The sequence below is a fragment of the Haliotis asinina genome, chromosome 6 (assembly GCF_037392515.1).
Source record: "Haliotis asinina isolate JCU_RB_2024 chromosome 6, JCU_Hal_asi_v2, whole genome shotgun sequence".
Lineage (NCBI taxonomy): Eukaryota > Metazoa > Mollusca > Gastropoda > Lepetellida > Haliotidae > Haliotis > Haliotis asinina.
The window spans coordinates 9,425,886-9,447,160 of NC_090285.1; the positions used below are offsets into that span (position 1 = coordinate 9,425,886).

Consider the following 21,275-nt stretch of genomic DNA (forward strand, 5'->3'; position numbering starts at 1 on the left):
TCACTCACTCACTTTAATGCAATTCCCAGAACATGCACTTTTGAAGATGGGCCTTGTTCCTGAAGCAAAACCTCCAGCAGATCAATAATTATTGGCCAGAATTCCAGAATTTATCATCTATTGCCCGAAAGAACACAACACGCAACACTAAACTGTTAACTATAAACAGGCAAATCTGCTTCCACTTGTTCATCGCTTAGGTGATCTTAACAAAATCTCTTCAAAACAGGCCACAGGACGGAGTGGACATTGAAACTGATGCAGCAAGGGTAAATAACGGGATGGACACTGTAACTGATAGAACTAGGTTACGCAACGGAGTGATACTGCAATTGATAGGACAAATGTGAACAGGACAGGCTGGACACTGGAATTGAAAGAACAAGGGTAAGCATGATGTAATGGGCACCAGAACTGATAAAACAAGGGTAAACAGAACGGGTGGACATTGGGACTGATGGTACAAGGGTAAACTGGGCGAAGTGGACAGGGAAACTGATAGAACAAGGGTAAACAGGAAAGAGTGGACAAGGGTGCTACGACAAGGGTAAACAGGGAGGGATGGTGAACCGGACAGAGTGGGCACAGAGTGGGCACTGGAACAGATAGAGCAAGGGTAAACAGAACGGGTGGACATTGGGACTGATGGTACAAGGGTAAACTGGGCGAAGTGGACAGGGAAACTGATAGAACAAGGGTAAACAGGAAAGAGTGGACAAGGGTGCTACGACAAGGGTAAACAGGGAGGGATGGTGAACCGGACAGAGTGGGCACAGAGTGGGCACTGGAACAGATAGAGCAAGGGTAAACAGAACGGGTGGACATTGGGACTGATGGTACAAGAGTAAACTGGGCGGAGTGGACAGGGAAACTGATAGACCAAGGGTAAACAGGAAAGAGTGGACAGTAGACCTGCTACGACAAGGGTAAACAGGGAGAAATGGTAAATAAGACAGAGTGGGCACTGGTTCTGATAGAACAAGGGTAAACAGAACAGAGGAGACAGTGGAACTAAGATCAAAGGGTTAAAAGGACAGAATGGACACTTGAACTGATAGAACAAGGGTAAACAGATCGGTGTGGACACTGAAACTGGGTAAAGGGTAAACACGGCGGTCACAGGGATTGATAAAACAAGGGTAAGAAGGACGACGTGGTGAACACACACAGGAACCAATAGAACGAGGGTACATTGGAATGAGTGAGCACTGAAACAAAAAGAACAAGGGCAAGACAGGCACTGGAACTAATAGAACTGTTACGTTGCGAGTTTGGGGAATCAGCTCGCTTGGCAGGTAGGAGGTGTAACTATACCAACCCACACACAACACGAGAACCTGAGTGAATAAACAAGGGGTTTAGTACGCCACCGTCAGAGGACTGTGATCGTCCCTGTTTTATACCCTTTCCCGCTTGTCATAGCTAATCGGGTTCACTGATAATATAGCTGTCACGTTGTTGTATCTAAATCCTATTGCCTAATTCGACTACCGTTAACGTGCCTACAGCGAAGTTAAGTTAGTCTATCTGTCAGAATTACATAAAAATTTTCATAACGTATTTGACGACAGTGGCGTTGACAAGTGAAAGACATTATGCATCTGCTAACACATACAAGATATTGGTCTTGGACATTCGTTGTCAGTGTGACCACGAGTGAAGTACACGATAAATTGAATTGGCCTATCTGTATCTGTTGACACATACAAGATATTGGTCTTGGACCTTCGTAATCAGTGTGACCCTTGGCAGATTGAAAGTGTGGAACGTGTAGCATTTCGATATTTCATTGAAATATTCTGTCATAGAATCTTTATAAAATATTGTGTATTTCCACCATGTTAATAGAACTAGTGCAATAAGGTCGATATGAGCACTAAAACTGATGTATAACACACGCAAACGTGTAGGTGACCATTGGATAGGTTAGAACAAGGTTAAACAAGACGGGGTGGTCACAGAAATTGATAGAACAGGAGTAAAAGGTGCCAAAGTGATCATGGATAATTGTTGATTTGGGCAAAGATGACAGAATAGCATTGGGCCGTGCGAACTGATGGTGGTATTTGGGTAAACCTAACCGAAGAGTCAGGTAAGTCACATAAATGGATAAGAGGGACAGAAAACGCCAAGCGATTGTGATTTGTTATACTATTTCAGTAAAACTGCTTTGCGTTGATCGTATCATTACGTGGGTGACAGACACTTTGGGTGAATCAGTTTCAGAGATAACACGGGATCGCGATTCTTTGATCAACGCATTGGTGCAAGGGACGTAACCCTGCAAAGCTTAATCAGGTATCTCTGACATTGGGACCACGCAAACACGATTTGAGAAAATCAGGTCGTTGATGTTTGTTTATATCTGCTGTTGTTGTCGTCGCTAAAGATTGAAAACAGTGAAAGAGGTATGTTTCATTACACGTCGATATGTTAAACCCGTGGTACATGTATTGTGACAGTTGATCTCATCATTACGTGGGTGACATAATTATTTGAGTGAATCAGTGTCAGAGATAACACGGGATCGCGATTCTTTGATCAACGCATTGGTGCAAGGGACGTAACCCTGCAAAGCTTAATCAGGCAACTCCGACATTTGGCATCACGCAAACACGATTTGAGAAACTCAGGTCGTGGATGTTTGTTTATATCTGTTCCTGTTGTCGACGCTAAAGATTGAAAACAGTGAAAGAGGTATGTTTCATTACATAGTATTAAAAACTTGTGGAGTGCAGCTGTCAACATGCCTTCTCTCCCTTTGAAATGAGCAATTGCACACAGATACATGTAGGTCACTGTTAATAGTGGCTACGCTCCTGCCTTGTGCCTCGACCCGACCCTGTGTAGTGATGCTGAAGTCGAATTCTGACACATGACATGTACCACTGATTTAACATATCGACGTATAAACACGAATGTATGCTCCAATTTCTGATTGGAATTGAGCGTATGATTGTTCAAATGAATTAGATTTTGCATTCTTGGATATTGTAAGTATAATTATGTATAGGGTCTGTTTGTTTAGAGTATGTGTATTTCAGGACTTAAATTCTTTGTTCACTAACTCAAGATAATCACAGAGAAGTGAGTCCATAAGTATATATATATAAGTCACTTGCCTATCAGTCTTCTCAGGCTGACGCCACGTGTTATATAGTTTACACATCAGCCGCATAAGTAAGCAACCCACATATGTGAGGTATTCAATATATGTATTTATTCACCTAGGTACTGTTATGTCAGTTAAATCTCTCGGTCAAGGTGCTCAAGTAAAGACGTATTGACCAACCCCCGAGCTGATGTTAGAGCATCTGCACATCTTTATGCACAGTGTATTTGAAAATGAGCGTTATATATACCACTCACAGTTATACGATATACATGTATGTATTAATGACAATTTAACTGTCATTACTATCATTATTATATTCGACCCGCGAAGGTCTGGATCAGCTTGATCATGAACAACCTTGTAACAGGTGACCAACAGGAATGGGCAGTCAGACTCACTGACTTGATTCACATGTCTTCGTATCCCAGTAGGTCGATGTTCATGCTGTTGATCACTGGAATGTCTGATTCAGACTCGAGTATTTGCTAACCGCCGCCATATAGCTGGAATATTGCTCAGTTCGATGAAAACTAAACTCCCTCCCTCACTCATTATTATTATATTCATATGTGCTTAGTTATTAGCATGTGTGTAAATAGAAGCAGCTTTAGCTCAAAGGAACACAATGATTTCATTCACGAAAATAGGTATTATCCCAGACAGCTTGGCCAATAGAATATTATACTACGCCATGAAGGTAAAAATAAACACCATATAACCCGTAAAAAATACATCCCCATCGTAAAACAATTCTTCATAATCTCTATTGTTAGGCAGGATATTAATAGTTGGTAATGTCAGAATCATTAAAAGAATTGCACGATAAAAAATACCTGCTCACGCGCCTAAGTCGATAAGTAGTCAAACGTCATGTCAAGGCTCTGCTCGCAGAGCAAAACCGGTATCTTTATACCAGACAGGAGAATTGTGTGCAGTTGACGGCCGCAAGTACGTAAAACCTGCAGTGCTTCTCAAGCTAAACAATCTGAAACAGGTCACAGCTGACGGGTACACGAAGACCACGGATTCAAGAATAGGTCTGTATGTGTCGAGATTCGGATTTATTTGGGGAGATGTCATGTCATTTTGTATTATTTGTTAGTCATTTCTTTGATATCCCAGCGCCTATGTTGATATTGTGTAAAGGTCGTGACCTTATTTACGTGAACTGTTTACGTTGTTATCGTTGCTAGCCGGACTGCTGTTTCCTAAAACCATTATGTACTGGTATGACGAGGCGATATTGCGATATTACGCAGTGGGCTCATACAAACAATATATTACATGCTATACTATGTTAGACGTGTGCTGGAGTTTGAACATGAACATGGGGCCCGGCACAAAACTTCAAAAGTTATTTTACCTTTTAAGAGGACGTTTCAGAAAAAGATATACTTTTAAAGTACCTCTAATGAATATATTTATATTAGCAGTTTCACTCTAGTGTAGACTTTAATCCGCTTTCAGCCTGAATCTGTCCTTATTTATGGACAAGTTCACGGCCTCTTCACATCGGAGGGGACGAAAGTTTTGCTGTAGAGATTCTACGTGTGCTAAGGTGTATTTATACGTGCATGTTCGAATCAGTTAGTGTGTACGTGTGCATGAGAGAATGCATGCTCTTTGACTATTTTTCTACCTTTGCTATTACATCTCCGTTTATCTAAACCACATATGGATAAGTGCATATGTACTGACTGACATGACAGGTGTAAGGCTGAAAACATACCCGCGGAGAAAAGGTACCCGTCATTTACTTTTCCCCAGTAAATGACTAGAAACCATATCAAAAGCACAAACACGAATCTGTAGTCAAATTATATTGCTAGAAATATAAATAAATAAGTATAGAGGACATAAAACAATCAACGATGTTTTATTTAGCTAACAGTGTGCTGACAGTGTAGAAAGAGTGAGGATCATTATTCGACGAGGGTATTTTTTCAATACGAGACTCGGATTACTTTCCGACAGCAGCCGGGTGATTATTCAATGTTGAAAGAGACACTTGGCCTTGAAAAGTAATAATTCAGTGTTGACAAAATACCCGGCAGGTACCTTCTCAACGTGGGTATGTTTTCAATCTGACACCGACTACAGAGTGACTGTGCAGCAGTTTGTTCGTTTGTTTGTTTTGAATGGAGACGGGTATGTATGTTTCACAACGTTCATGTTATGTAAATGTTTAGACTCACTTAAAACACTCACTACATGTTATTCTATCTATCTATCTATCTATCTATCTATCTATCTATCTATCTATCTATCTATCTATCTATCTATCTATCCGTCTATCTATCTACCTACCTACCTATACATACATACATACATACATACATACATACATACATACATACATACATACATACAGTAACTTGTGCAAACCAGCTGCAAACTTTATACACATGAATTACGAGAATCATGCATCCATACAGTAACTTGTGCAAACCAGCTGCAAACTTTATACACATGAATTACGAGAATCATGCATCCATACAGTAACTTGTGCAAACCAGCTGCAAACTTTATACACATGAATTACGAGAATCATGCATCCATACAGTAACTTGTGCAAACCAGCTGCAAACTTTATACACATGAATTACGAGAATCATGCATCCATACAGTAACTTGTGCAAACCAGCTGCAAACTTTATACACATGAATTACGAGAATCATGCATCCATACAGTAACTTGTGCAAACCAGCTGCAAACTTTATACACATGAATTACGAGAATCATGCATCCATACAGTAACTTGTGCAAACCAGCTGCAAACTTTATACACATGAATTACGAGAATCATGCATCCATACAGTAACTTGTGCAAACCAGCTGCAAACTTTATACACATGAATTACGAGAATCATGCATCCATACAGTAACTTGTGCAAACCAGCTGCAAACTTTATACACATGAATTACGAGAATCATGCATCCATACAGTAACTTGTGCAAACCAGTTGCAAACTTTATACACATGAATTACGAGAATCATGCATCAAATTGTTGAAAAGAACCCCTCCTTGTTGGTGTAAAGTGTTGGTATGGATTCGCCAATTTTCATTGATTATTATCATTCTGACAATAATCCTTTCCACGTTAGGAATTTGTTTTACAATACAGTCCGTGTGTAGACAGTACCTTAAACAGTATCGAATATTTTCCCAAACTTAGTTTAGAACAGTTGCCTGAAGAAAGTGGCTGTATTTACACCAGTGAGTCTAAATTTTGATGGGAAATATATTTTATGTCTTCACACAGACAGATGCATATGCACTGACTTAAACTGAACCATTCGGCCGAATGACTGTGCTCATAGCTGAACTCGTTTGCTCTGTTTGTTATGTCTCCCAATATCTCCCACACGCACTGACTCAAAATCACTTGCCTCGAGAACAAGAGAAGTTGCGTAAATAGGTTTATGTCGCTTTTAGCAATATTCCTGATATATCACCGGGGACGCCAGAAATGGGCTTCACACATTCTACCCATGTGGGAATCAAACCCGGGTCTACGGCGTGACGAGCGAACGCTTTAACAAGTAGGCTACCCCCATCGCTCATGATGGAATTCGTGATGGACTAACATGTGATGGACTAACATGTGATGGACTAACATGTGATGTACTAACAGCTGAGTCCTGTCTGTCAGATCTATATGTGCAGGTGTAAGTCAGGTGTAAGTTAGGTGTAAGTCAGGTGTAAGTCAGGTGTTTTTAACATTCCGAATCTTCACAAATCTTGATTTGAACTGGCAAAGTACTTTTATAGTATATTATTATTTATTTTAAAATAAACAGCCTTTGTACAAAGTTAATACTTTCCTGTTACATTACGTTTAGAACTTTTATATTTGTTTATATTTAACAACCATTATTTTTAGTCATTATCTGGCTCTGTTGTTCATAGGATGCCATATATAGTCTGGATACGTGAATTATAGCCAGCTGAATTGATCGACAGGTACATGGGGAGATATCATCTGCAATGTCAAAATACGGGACACGGTCAATAAGTGGGACACGGTCAAAACACGGAAGATTCGCAGCACAGAGTTGTGTCCCTTTGTATTATGAAAAGATATTGTGTGTTCAAATCCCTATTAGTCCTGAATGTTTCGGGGTATGTAGGCTGGCACTTTTTCCTTTACATAAAAAAACTGTCCTGAACAAACAACATCATAAGATGAATAATTTGTTTCAGCTACACTGGATTTCATTCCTTTTGATCAACTGTCGACATGCTGAAGTCTCGAATCACATCAACTGTGCTCAGGAAGGTTCTACTGCCTGGAACACAAAGCACATGTCTGAAAGCCACAGTTGCCAGTTCAAGACTTGCAGAAGGCGATGAACTGCGACCGTTCAAGGAAATGCCGGGTCCACGAGGCAGATATGTAATTCCACAAATCGGGCCAGTGTTTCACATGAAACCATTCAGTTAGTTTGTGAATAATCTCGTTTTCATTTTGGTGTGTGTGTGTGTGTGTGTGTGTGTGTGTGTGTGTGTGTGTGTGTGTGTGTGTGTGTGTGTGTGTGTGTGTGTGTGTGTGTGTGTGTGTGTGTGTGTGTGTGTGTGTGTGTGTGTGTGTGTGTGTGTGTGTGTGTGTGTGTGTGTGTGTGTGTGTGTGTGTGTGTGTGTGTGTGTGTGTGTGTGTGTGTGTGTGTGTGTGTGTGTGTGTGTACTTAGCACTCAGCACTATTCCAGCAATATGACGGCGGTCTGTAAATAATCATGTCTGGACCAGCCTGTGATCAACATCATGAGCATCGATCTACTAGTCTGCCATGACATGTGTCAAGCAAATCCGAGAATCTAACCACACGATCCTGTAAGTTAGATCCTCTTACGACAAGCACGAGTTACTGAAGATTCTTATCAGGATCTTCTTGGTTTGCGCTATGTATTTAGACACAGCTGCTAACTTATATTTACGCATATGAGAATTGAGTGTAGTTTTCTGTATGTTCCAATGGACTCACACATGTTGGGAATCGAACCCGAGCCTTTGGTGAGATATAGACCAATGCCTTAACTATTAAGCCACCCACCGGCCCAAATATAATTCGAAGTTTGACATTTTAGGAATGCATATCTCTCACTTAAATATTCTAAATGCACTAAATATCATATTTACCAGCAAACTTCACAATGGAATCTTTCCACAAATTGCTGGACTCACTGCACGACAAGTATGGGAAGACCTTCCGAGTGGAACTCTTCGGACCGAGCGTCGTGACAGAGAACCCCGATCATATAGAAACCGTGTATAGAAGCGAGGGAAAGTACCCAAAGAGACCACCGATCAATCTGTTTCACACATATGCGGAACGGAACAACAAGGAACGGGGAATGGCTATGGTGTATGTGCAATATAAATACTTTATAACTGAATTCTGAAGTTACTAAGCAAACCTGAAATCCTGTCTTGTTCAACATCAACCAGCCTTCAAGGTGTTTTGCTGATTACAAATAACCATGATGTTATTAAAAACAATATGTTGTATAGCTGTGGTTTTAAATGCATTATGAGTGGGTCCCCAATATCCAACAAAAGCTCAGCAGCATTCAACAATTTTGCCAAAACATTTAAAAGTAACATACCATGTCTAGTTTCATACTTACAGCTGGGACTGTGGTCTGTTATACAAACACTGAATACATATATCCAAGAAAGCCAGTGCTAGTGTAGAAAATGTGGGGAGTCTCGATTTGTGAAAAAGAAATATTAACATCCATCATTTTGTTGTTCTGAAATAGGAATGGTACAGAATGGCATCGTCTCCGATCGGCTTCACAAAAGTATATGTTGAGACAGGCATCAGCTTCAGTGTACATCAAGGAACAAATTGATGTCGCCAACGACCTTATAACAAGGATGTCTACCATGAAATACACACCAGATGAGTTCAGAGATGAGATGTTCAAATATGCTACAGAAAGTACGTATTAACTTGAAGCATACAATTTTAAACACTGCACAAACAAAGCTGATAAGTATACCATTTAACAAAGATGGGGATATTCTATTTAGACAGCATGCCATTAGCCAATGCCAATCCAAAAGGGATAAAGTGATATATATCCATACTGATGAAACAGTTCCAAACGAATGGAATGAATTATCACATTTTCCTTCCATTTTCCTTCATCATCTGTTTCCTCCTGACCTTCGTCATTTGCGTTTTATCAATCTTGTATACCAACATCACCTACCGTGTTTTAATTGTACGCTGTGTCTTTCATTTTTAGTGGAGACTGGACACAGATTTCCAGAGAGGGGGGGGGGGGGGGGGTGTTTGGGGGGGGGGGTTGTTGTTTGGGTTTTTTTGGGAGGGGTGGGGGTGGTGGGGATGGGGGTGGGGGTGGGGGGTGGGGTTGGCACGACTAATGTTCAGGTCCAAATGCATACCCTAGACATGCCACATTCAATAGATTGATAACCCTTCTGTAAGACAGTTATCAGCACTAACTGGAACTAGTGAGGGTGGCAGAAACTTCTAAGTTTGTTTGTTTGTTTTACCCCGCATTTCAGGTCTATGAAAGTCTGTCCATAGTTCAGTCAGAACCAGAGGATCGGTTTGCTGTGCACCTGTTAACTGGCTTAGTGTGGACGTAGTGTGTACTTAACGAGCAAAGCCACTCCACTGTAGTCTAAAACGTTCGTATACGGCGTATAATTATATTTATGTTATGTTTCTATTACTGATAACACAATTGTACAATTGTCATTCTGCTCCCTTCAAATTAATTTACTATGCTTCGTTCATCTTTTCCAGGTATTGGAGTTGTTGCCTTCAACAAACGACTTGGTTTCATGGATACTAAAGGAGAACCATTATCTGCAGAAAACACAGTTTACCTGGAGTCGATAAAATCTTTCTTTGAATGCCTGCTGAAAGATGTAGGACCTCCACTGTACAAGTATTTTCCTACTAAGCTCTACACAACCTTCGAAAAGGCGGCTAACCAGGCGTATGGGTAAATCAGTATATCACATACCGATATCGAGTTACTTTAGGTTTGAGGGGCGGTGGAGTAGCCTAGTGGATAAGGCATTCGTTGGTCACGCCGACATCTGGGTTCAATTCCCCAAACGGGCAAAAAGTGTGAAGTCCCCTGCCGCAGTGTTTCTTGAATTTTACAGCTTTTTCATGTTTCTTGGATTTTGCTAAATGCAGCGTAAAACCTAATTCACGCACGCACTTTAGGTTTGAGCTAGGCTATGAAAACGGATTCATTTTGTGGATTTGAGGATAACCAATGTACCATTTTCATTGTATCAACACGTGAATAAACCCCTGTGGACACGTTTGCAGGATACAAACACCGACTGAGACCTCTCACCTGTGAACGTACTATTGGTACAAACATCGCACATATTTTTGCTTCTAGGCCTCTTCAGCTCTGGTTTTGCCGAAATCAGAAGTTGTTCATTGTTGTTGAGAGTGTAAACGTTTTGGATAACTGACAAACAGCGGAGAATATCACAAACTATTACGTTAGATAAATAAGGTCGAGAAAATAGTAACCCTTTACTAACGCCTCATGAGATATTACAATGCGAAAACGGTTGGTTTGTTATTTTTATGGAGCAATTATAACATAATGTGCCCATTTATATAGCACCAAACTCCACACCAGATATGCTCATAGAGCCAACACTGAATAGCACAGCTCATTAATGCCCCAGATAATGCATGCTGCCTGTCTGCCTGTACCCATTTTCTGCAGGGTGAATGCATCTAATGCATAAAAAATAATGCACCTGATTGAGATCAGTTTAATACCACTCTCCGAATTTCAGGTATGGACGTGTACAAATAAAAGAAGTTCTGGAACGAGTGGATCGTCAGATGGCTGATGGAACGTTTGACCCAGAGAAACCCAACCTGATTTTACAGCTACGAGCGAGCCCGAAGACCACCGACGAAAGTGTGGATGCCATTTTGCTAGATCTGTTAACAGGTGGAACAGACTCAGTAAGTTATGCAAAGTTAATGTATTGCCATATACTATTAGTGTCCAATCTTACACGATCATAGGAGCATCCCGGAGAGCACTCGGACACTGCTGATTACAACATACTGTCCTAGTTTTGTCTTTTGAATCCGTCAAAACCAGTCAAACCTAAAACGACGTAACATTAAACTCACTCTCACTCACTAACTGTAAGCAAAGGACAGATTAAGCGTTCTTCAACTGGTTGCTAACGGTTCTGGCACTCGTCGGAACCAACAAAGGAATCCATAGCTTTGGCACTTTGGTGTCAATGCACCAGGTGTATATGGTTGTCTGGTTGACATGACATCACTCGACCGACCTAAGAGTTGCATCGGGGTAGATAACATCGACAATGATAAAACAGACTTTAAACAAGCTGATACCATGTAGATGATGCTTTCCAGGAAACAGTATTAAGTGCATTATTTTCGGTTGAACAAGACTTAGTGTTCCATGATCATGTTGTGAAATGTCCAAATGCATGTTACACAACACCTATGGTTTTCCCATACCCTTCTGTAGTAACCGTATATATATTGTTTTTAATTATCCAGGCTATGAACAGCCTCGTGAATGGAACTGGTATCAAACTCGCTTTAACTCGTTAGATACGAAACCATTCACTCGTTTTATTAAATATGGTATTATCCGCGACATAGTTTAAAATTTGACAAGGTAAATGTTGTTGCCATCTTGACATATCTCTTCAAAGACGGCAAAGAACATGGAAAACCTGCTTCTGAACCTGGCGTTAAACCCAGAAAAGCAACAGAAGTTGTATGAAGAAATCGTGGAAGTTATTGGACCAAAAGGACACGAGCAAACTGCTGACCACATGTCCAACATGCTCTACTTCAGAGCATGTATGAAAGAATCATTCAGGTGAGACTTCGTTTCTGACATTTGAGAAACCATCATACCTACATAACTTGACTGAATAGGGTTTATGTCACAACGTTGTGCAATATTAATGCAGAATACATCATAATACATGCTCTTCTAACACTGTGGGGCCAGCACTGTTGACTACATGACAGCCTCGCTAAGCCTATATCCGTTTATATCGGACTTTGGTATTGGTACACAAGATGACTCAAACCATTTTCCAGTCTTCTGTAAGTTTGATTTCAGACATCAAGGCTCCAAAACTTACACACCCAAGACCAATGTGAATCAGGTGGCAAGGATACAACCCCCTGGTCACGATATGTCTAGAAGTAGAATAGTGCAGCCTTTAAAGAAGTTATATTACCTACAAAAAGATGAAATTGATCACTTAATACCAACAGATGTGAACACTGCATTATGTTTACTTGTTAATGTTTACCAAGAAGCGGCATTAATAAACAAGAGAGTTTACTGTCCCAGTTCAAATCATTATCCCAAGCCAAAATGATCTAATCAGCCTCCCTGGTGGGACACTGAACTCGAAGACTTAAAGAGTGAGAAATACCGCGCATTGAGGAGCAACAGAGATGATAACTTGGTTAACCTATTCAGGGAGCTACGCACTAATTTCAAGAAAGCATTTGTTATCATAAGACAATCGTACCAGGATAAACAGAAACATAAACTAATTGATGCGAGAGGAAACCCTAAATTATTCTGGAAATTGCTGAAAAAGGGGAATCACTCATGATAGATGGAATCAGTACTCAAGAATGGACGGATCATTTCTCATCTCTCATCCAAATAGAAAATCCACCGTCTTTACCTCCCATTACAGACAAAGATGATAGTTTTACTAGAGCAGTATTAAATCAACCTATTAGCAGCCAAGACGTCGAACAGCATATCAAAAAGTTAGCAAATAATAAATCACCTGGACCTGATGGGGTTGTCACAGAATACTTTAAAAATACAAGTACTATTTTACAGTCATTTGTAATCAGATTTTTGACAGTGGTGTATTTCCTACTGCTTCGTATAGAAGCATTATTTGCCCTCTTTTTAAATCTGGAGATAAGAATGATGTTAACAACTACAGAGGAATTTCATTGATTGATACCGTGTGTAAAGTATTTACATCTATATTAAATCAGAGACTCAAGACTTTTTGTGAGGACAATGCAGTTATTGATGAGCTGCAAGCAGGTTTCAGATCAAATTACTCAACTATTGACAATATATTCAGCCTACAAGCAATGATACAGAAATATATCGGAAAAAGGAAATGGGGATTTTACTGTCTTTTTGTGGACTTTTCAAAGGCAAATGACACTATAAGGCATGATATTCTATTACAAAGTTTGAAAGATATTGGAATTAATTGAAAATTTTATACTATACTCTCATCTATGTATTCAAGCCTGTGTGCCTGTGTGAGAGGTTCAAGAGGATTAACAGATTATTTCCAGTGTAATATTGGCACCCGTCAAGTTTGTATTTTGAGTTCTTAGCTATGTATTATATTCATCAATAAGCTTTCATAACAACTGGAAGATGTTGGAGGAGAAGGTGTTTCTATTTCGCAAGATTTTAAAAATGTTTTTGCTATAATGTTTGTAGATGATGTATCATCAGTAGCGTACTCAGCCATTCAACTCCAAAAGAAAATAGATGCTCTCAAATTATTTTGCTTCGAAACGGGAATGAAAGTGAACTTGAAGAAAACAACATGGTTTTTAGAAATGGTGGAACCTTAAGAAGCTATGGAAAGTGGACATACAATGGCGAAACTATTGAAGTTGTGCCTATCTACAGATATCTAAGCGTTCTGTTTACACCCAAACTGATATGGACACATGCTCACATTTCTTTAGCTTCCCAAAGCTCTGAAGCTGTGATGGCTATACATAGACATCAGAGGGAACTTGGTGATATTTCTCGTAAAGATCTGTTCGAGATTTTCGATAGTATTGTTACTCCTATCCTTTGCTATGGCTCTGAAATTTGGGGATATAATTACTGCAAAATAATTGAAGATGTCCCTGTAGAAATGTGAAAATCTCTGCTCAAAGTGTCAAAATATACATGTAATGTAATGGTGCTTGGTGAATGTTTTAGAGCTCCACTGCAGCTTATATATATGACAAGAGCTGTCAGGTACTGGTGTAGGCTGATACAAATGGGCCCTGAGAAACTCCCCTACCAGTGCTACAGAATGCTAACTGCCCATGATGACATGGGACGCACCTGTTATGCTACAACCATCAAAAATATTTTATTTAGATTTGGATTTGGATATGTATGGATCTCCCAAGATGCTGGTGACAAAAGTATTTTCCTATCAATGTTCAGGCAGAGACTGTTTGACAATCTACAACAAACCTGGAGTGTAAATGTTCATAACGTACCAGACTCTCATTCATATAAACACTATAAATCCCTACTCACTGTTGAATACTGAATTCATCACTACCATCTCACTTGAAAAGGATGTTATCACACTTCAGATGCAGTAACTTTAAAATAGCTGTCAACACTGGAAGACACCAAGCTATACCATATCAAGAAAGACTTTGTCCTCTGTTTATCAAAAAACAAATATTTTATTGAAAATGAATACCATGTACTTTTAATCTGCGAAGCGTATAGTTCTCTCCGTAATATGCTTATTGGTATATACATTAAATCCAACTCTCAACAAAATTTTGTCACCATAATTACGTCTCAACATTATGATATGTTACATAAATCTTCAATCTTTTTATACGAAGCACAACAAATAAAGAAAAATAATATATAATATATTTATGTCAAGCTCTTGTACTTTATACAAATATGATCAATGCGCAGGGATATTTTGTAACCCTAAATCCTTCTGTATTTTGGGCCAAAGGCCTCATACTGAATAAAAATCTGTCTGTGTGTCTGTCTGTCTAACACTGTAGTGATGTTGCACTATGATCACTTGACCTCCGAACAATGACATATAAAGCATCTATTTTTATCGTTGTTTTCAAGAATATTACAGAAAAATGCGATGTGCATTTTTCGATCTCCGGAAGTCTTTCTCCTACACAAGGCCCTTGAAACTTTCATTTTCAGGAATTATATAGCGTTTTAACGAAATACTTGTTCCACCTCATAGATCAATACTGGATTTCTTTCTTTTCAAACAGGGTTCTCTTCCCTCTTTCTTTTGGTTCAATTAGAGAGCTTCAAGAGGATATCGTACTTGACGGTTATCTGGTGCCAAAAGGGGTGGGTATCTTGGTTCAATTTTAGGTTTGTTACTTGTTTCAACAGGTTCGTTCTCTTTTGACTGGGAGCAATTTCTTTAGTATGAACAACCTTGTAACAAACAAGGTGTAAATATCTATCTGGACCGCATGTTGGAGCACAAGCTGATACAGGAATCAAACCGAAATGAACGAAAGCTTCTTTAAAGTGTAAGTGACTGTATTTCCGTGTAGCAAGAAGTAACAATGGTAGGTTCGAAACATTTTACTTATATTGACGAAGACGTATCGATTCGAAACAAGCAATGTCATGAACAATGAGATCTTCAAAATGGATCTTTTTCAACATCAAATTCACAGATATGTTCTGAAGGTTAAACCTGGGTCATCTGTTTCTTACAACTTTGAGAACAGAAAAGAAATGAACACTGGTAAGCTCTGAACATATGTGTTACCAATGCCTTCTTATTGTTTCAGACCAATGCCTTCATGAACAACCGTCGTCTTCTCCTCAATAGCGAGTATTTCGAGAACCCCAAACAGTTTCTTCCAGAGCGGTGGCTGAGAGATGACTCCAGTCACAAAAGGGAAAAGGAATATCCTGCCTTTGCCCTCTTGCCCTTTGGATTTGGGCTCCGGAACTGCCTGGGAAGACGCTTTGCTGAGCAAGAGCTCTGGCTGGGTGTCACAAAAGTAACTATATGTTTTGATCATCAAAGTATTTGCTCATAGTAACTTGTAAGATGTCATTGTATCGAGACCATGTTTCGCTGGCGATCCATGTCACTTGACTGGGCCATGCTTCACAAGCTACCCCGATGTCCCCAAGAAATTGCTTCATAATATTACTGACAACACGTCTTTCTGGAAACTTCAGACGCACTTTTTGCAACCTTTCAGCGTATATTAACTCCCATGTGATGGCCAGCAGTATGCAGGACATTAACATAAACACCATTCTTAATCCAAACCGTTCGAGCAATCTTTCTTTTTCAGATTATCCAGAACTTCCACGTTTCAGTGCCTATGGATGGGGACTATGAGTTGATGTACACAACATTTGGACAAATCAGGAAGCCCATTGACTTCACTTTCACCCCGCGATAAGTCTCAGACAGTTGCAACATGAGCATCGTACCTTGTGCCCGCGTTTCGAAGATGCTGATTTTGAAACATCTTCCTAGCATATACATATACAATGCAAGTACATGTTTATAAGCGCTAATAAATACAGTACCAAGTACAAGTGTACAGGCGGTTATAAATTTAGTATTAAAATTAACTTATTCAGTGCGATTACAGCTTTAATCATATACATCCACACGTTATTTCGACAAGACATGTATCTTCGAGTGAACCAATGTAACATGACTTACAGCAATAGGTTTCGATGTTATCTCATCAATTTGTTTAATAACAAATTTGGTTTCTACCCAAAATCATTTTCGGATGAAGTCGTACAACCAACTTGTTTGTACTATTGGCTGGTTCCACAATTCTAATCAAATAATGCCTCTATTTAGGCATTATATTGATGATCAGTCCCAAAGCACCAATGGAAAGAAATGGCCACAAAAGCCAAAACTACCAGATGTAACTGATTTATAATAGTTTTCATTCTATTTCTTTTTCACTGGGAGATGTTCTAATGTTTGTGTTTGTTTATTCATGTGATGTTTTCATTATATTTTCTTTTTCACTATTTCTTTCTTATCGGGATGGAGCGATTAGTATTACATATTTCAAAGCTTATTTCAGGACAAAAATGGTTTTAGCATTGATTTACGATATCTATTTCACATAACATTGAAAATAGAATTTTCCAAACAAAAACTATACGAAATATCCATTTCTTGTCTGAATCATTTCAGCTGTGATCTAAGGCTTGCAAGGCGGCACACATTCTTTTGCTCGTTAATTCATATTCAGAATGGATATGTGTTGTGTTGATTATCTATACGATATGTAATTCCAATCTCCCAACACCACTTGTTATTACTATTTTCCTGTGGTCAGTTAAAATAATTTCACCACAAGTTTGCTATTTAGGCCAAGTGGACTCTATTTTCTCAGACAATTGTAATATCTTGTGTTGACGTTGTATGTTTAGCCCCTAATGTTTATTAAATTGAAACATAGCTATCTTATCCGATAGAGAATTGAATAAATATTTTAAGGAAGTAATACACAAGTGCGTTATAATTCTGAATGCAGAGATGGGGTTTCTGAAGTTCTATTGTCGTTAGTCACCGTTCAAGGCATGAACTCCATAAATACTTTGTTATATTGTCACTGTTATCTTTATTACATGTGCTCTAATAAACATGATGAGAAAGTTAGTGGAATTTGAGTCACTTTCTACCAGAGAATATTCTAACTCAATAATTCATTTGTCTGTCAAGTGCATTTGTATACTTAATTTGTATCTGCGCGGAGATTTAAGGTTTCAAAATGTGCAGAGACAGAAAGGTTCGTTGTCCGTTATCGCTAATATACAACTCAAAACAAGGACATTCGCAATGTTAAATTAAATTCAACCATACCCTGTTCTTCGACGTCTGATGATACATGAAGATCTGGGTTAGATTGTGAATTCAGAAACCCATGCTTGTTATCAGACCAGTGGGATTTGGTCATATTAATCTGGCACCATCCGTTAAGGTCACAGCATCGATATAACAGGAACACCTTACACAGTGGCATTGAACCTTGCTACGTCGTATAATTGCTCACGTCGACGTTTGACACCCATAGGCGTTTTCCCACACATGTAAACTCTTGTTGGAAAGGTTAGAGTGCTCAAGTCAGATTACGCACCCAGGATTTCATCCAGTATGACAATGTGTTTCAAGCTTTTGTATTTTCAGTTTCAGAGCATCTTGAAGATGCATTTAATCTATAAACTCCCGGAATACTTCCATCTACACTGGTATTTCGTTTCGCTGCCAGACACCGTGGCCAACTGTAGCACCTGGCAGAAGGCAGACATAATACACATTGCATTACTTCAATGAGGGAGTGAGCCTCACCCATTGTACCATTGTGGGGAATCAAACCCGGACATTCAGCGTTGGGAGCGAACGCCTCCACTGGGAAGCGTTTCAGTTGACAAGAGGTTAAAGAATTCGATCGTTAAGACCCAAGTTCGATTCCATACGGTGCAACGTGTGAAACAAATTTCTTGTGTCCTCCGCTGAAACGTTCTATCTTGTTGCCAAAAGCTTCATTAAACTACACTCACTCACTCACTCTTCCATGGTATTTTAGTTCCTAATTATATTGTATTGATCTAAAACACACAAGCAGGAAGAATCATGAGGCATATCATCATAGTGTTGGTCACGTGTCTCTCTTTGGGAGACATACTTTAGCGGAAAAAACAGTTTGTCCACCATCAAATCTTGACATGGAGGAACAGGCTAAAATCGACAAGTACAAGTTCTATAGTTCTGAGCAATATTTAGGATCGACTGAATGATCCCGACTAAACCGTGAGCATATGTTTGTGGGTTTCGAATGCCTGTCAGGGTTAAACAAATTCAATCTTGGCGCTACGCAGGAACCGATCTACTGAGCATAAACCTCGTCTTCTTAGTGAAAAAGGAAGGGAGGGGTTTTTATGGATGGCAGTTTTTGCATTATCAGAAACACAACCTTTCGGAAGCCACCCTTCTATTCGTATTCATTCATCTGAAAACTCTCTTCCGTTTATATATCACTTCTAAATGCAATTAAAAAAACTGAATATGTAACAGCTAATGTGGAATATCAGTTTGAAAAATGACTGAAATTTATAATTTTCTATAAAATTGCCACACACCCATGTCTATTAACACATTTCTTGATATATAAATGAAACTCAAAAGAAATTAAACATGGCAAAAAATGGTAAAACGCACATCTGGGAGATTCTGCAAAATGCAGAAACCACAGCGCATCGGCCATACATCTCAGCTGACAGAAAACCACCGAGTCTCATTAACCTATTTCGACAATGACCTAATTTTCAGGCGATCCGAATTTACTCCTGTGAAAGTGAAGCAACTCTGGTTACACTGGCTTCCAATTCCTTCGTTCATAAGATTGCTTCTATATTTTATAGTGAGATGTAGGCAGCGTGACATTAACAATATGAAACAGACTGTCCCTGTTTAGTGAGGTCGTGAAATGATCCACAATGCATCTGGCTCACAGGTTACACCTGTTGTGTTTTCGTGTGAATGGAGAGGGAGGGGTTATGTGTGTGGGTTTTGGTTTTTTTGTTGTTTGTTGTTGTTTTGTTGGTTTTTTTGCGCTTATCCAGCGTAGTCCTGTAACGCAGAATGAGACTGATATAAGATCAATTCCGTACCAGACCCTCGTTTTGAGATTTCCACGACTTCCGGGTTTCCGGTCAGTGCTCATCTGGTTATTACACTAAGTTGTCACTAGAAAGTGAGACTGTTTTGTAATCAGTGTTTTGAGTTGATGCCACGACTAACAGCACAAGAGAGAGAAGGGGTGAGGCCCATATGTAAGATGGCGCCGATAACAGCCATATTGCAATGACCTTGAACTGTACACGTGGTACATTCATCAGGCCGTTCCAGCGTTAAGGGCAGACTGGCAGCACCGACGATAGGCCAAGATCAGGCAGACCACGTGTGACTGCTCCACAGGAAGACCCCATCTGCTTACTCTTCATCTGCGCAACCGGGTCAACAAGGGAACGGAAACGGAGGTAACGGCTCAAGGACATGACATCAGTCGACGTACCGTGCTACGACGTCTACGTGCAGCAAGGTTTAGAGTGCGAAGTCCTCTGCGTGCAGTGGCATTGACCCAGGAACATCATAGTCGTAGGTTACACTGGGCATGGACTGTACATCACTGGCTAGTACGAAATTAGCAGCGAGTAGTTTTTTCATATGATTCACCATCTACCATAATGATGGCCGGGTGCAAGTATACCGTCGCAAGGGTGACTAGCGCCGAACTAAATTCAAGAAGTGCATCCTTTTGGAGTAGGTGGTATGATGGTTTGGGGAGAAATTTATGAGAATCACCCTACACGATTGGTCGTAATATGTGGAAACTTGAACGCTCAGAGATACAGAGATGACTATCTTCAACTCGTGGCAATGCCATTTCTTCGCCAGCAACTATAGCGAACACTTCTGCAGCACGACAATGCCACCCCACACACATTGCGAATTGTCCAGAACTTAATGAACGCCAAGGATATCCAAGATCTTCAACGGCCAGCACGCTCACCGGACTTAAGTCCCATAGAGCACTTGTAGGATCACCTGAATCGCCAGGTGAGAGGACCACCCCCAGGGAACCGACAAGAACTTGCAGACGCTCTCAGACACAAGTGGAATAGGATTTCTGACGTCATTCGTCGGCTGACGATATCGATGAGACAGCGAGACTGGACGTATATTTCTGCTAGAAATGGTCACAGTCATTACTAAGGATGAATATGCATTACCAGGGACTTGCAATGACTGCGACATTGCATGATCAAATTTTGTTGAATCTGTGAGCTGTGCTATTTGTATCCCCCCTCTCCATTACATAACACGTGCTCTTTATCTGAGAGGACTTTCTCCCAGACACTGTTAGTGTAGTGTTTCAAGTGCTGGCTTCATGATATGTACATTAAAATATATTGCAAACTTTATGACTATATGTATAGGGTCGTTTTGTTTATAGAGTTGATCGTATCATTACGTGGGTGACAGACAATTTGAGTGGATAAGTTTCAGTGATAGTACGTGATTCCGATTCTTTGATCAACGCATTGGTGGTCATGGATAATTGTTGATTTTGGCAAAGATGACAGAATGGCCTTGGGCCGTGCGAACGGACAGAAATTGAGTAAAGCTAACCGAAGAGTTAGGGAACTCATATAAATGGGTAAGAGGGACAGAGAACGCCAAGCGTTTGTGATTTGTTATACTATTTCAGTAAAATTGTTTTGCGTTGATCGTATCATTACGTGGGTGACAGACACTTTGGGTGAATCAGTTTCAGAGATAACACGG

General features: G+C 39.8%; 1 protein-coding gene across 4 annotated transcripts; it reads left to right on the top strand.

Moving 5' to 3' along the window:
• Positions 1 to 2,300: 2,300 nt before the first annotated feature.
• Positions 2,301 to 17,585, top strand: LOC137286163 (cytochrome P450 CYP12A2-like). 4 transcript variants are annotated; one of them, XM_067817842.1, is made up of 10 exons: positions 2,301 to 2,408; positions 7,322 to 7,557; positions 8,259 to 8,481; positions 8,879 to 9,060; positions 9,898 to 10,099; positions 10,926 to 11,100; positions 11,835 to 12,004; positions 15,187 to 15,268; positions 15,724 to 15,939; positions 16,243 to 17,585. In XM_067817842.1, exons 2-10 carry the CDS (start codon positions 7,359 to 7,361, stop codon positions 16,351 to 16,353), a joined length of 1,560 nt encoding a protein of 519 aa, XP_067673943.1. In that variant the 5' UTR covers positions 2,301 to 2,408; positions 7,322 to 7,358; the 3' UTR covers positions 16,354 to 17,585. The 4 variants fall into 4 exon arrangements, with proteins under 4 accessions (XP_067673943.1, XP_067673942.1, XP_067673944.1 ...); XM_067817841.1 differs by lacking the exon at positions 2,301 to 2,408 and adding an exon at positions 4,005 to 4,152; XM_067817843.1 differs by lacking the exon at positions 2,301 to 2,408 and adding an exon at positions 4,034 to 4,156.
• The last annotated feature ends 3,690 nt before the right edge of the window (positions 17,586 to 21,275 follow it).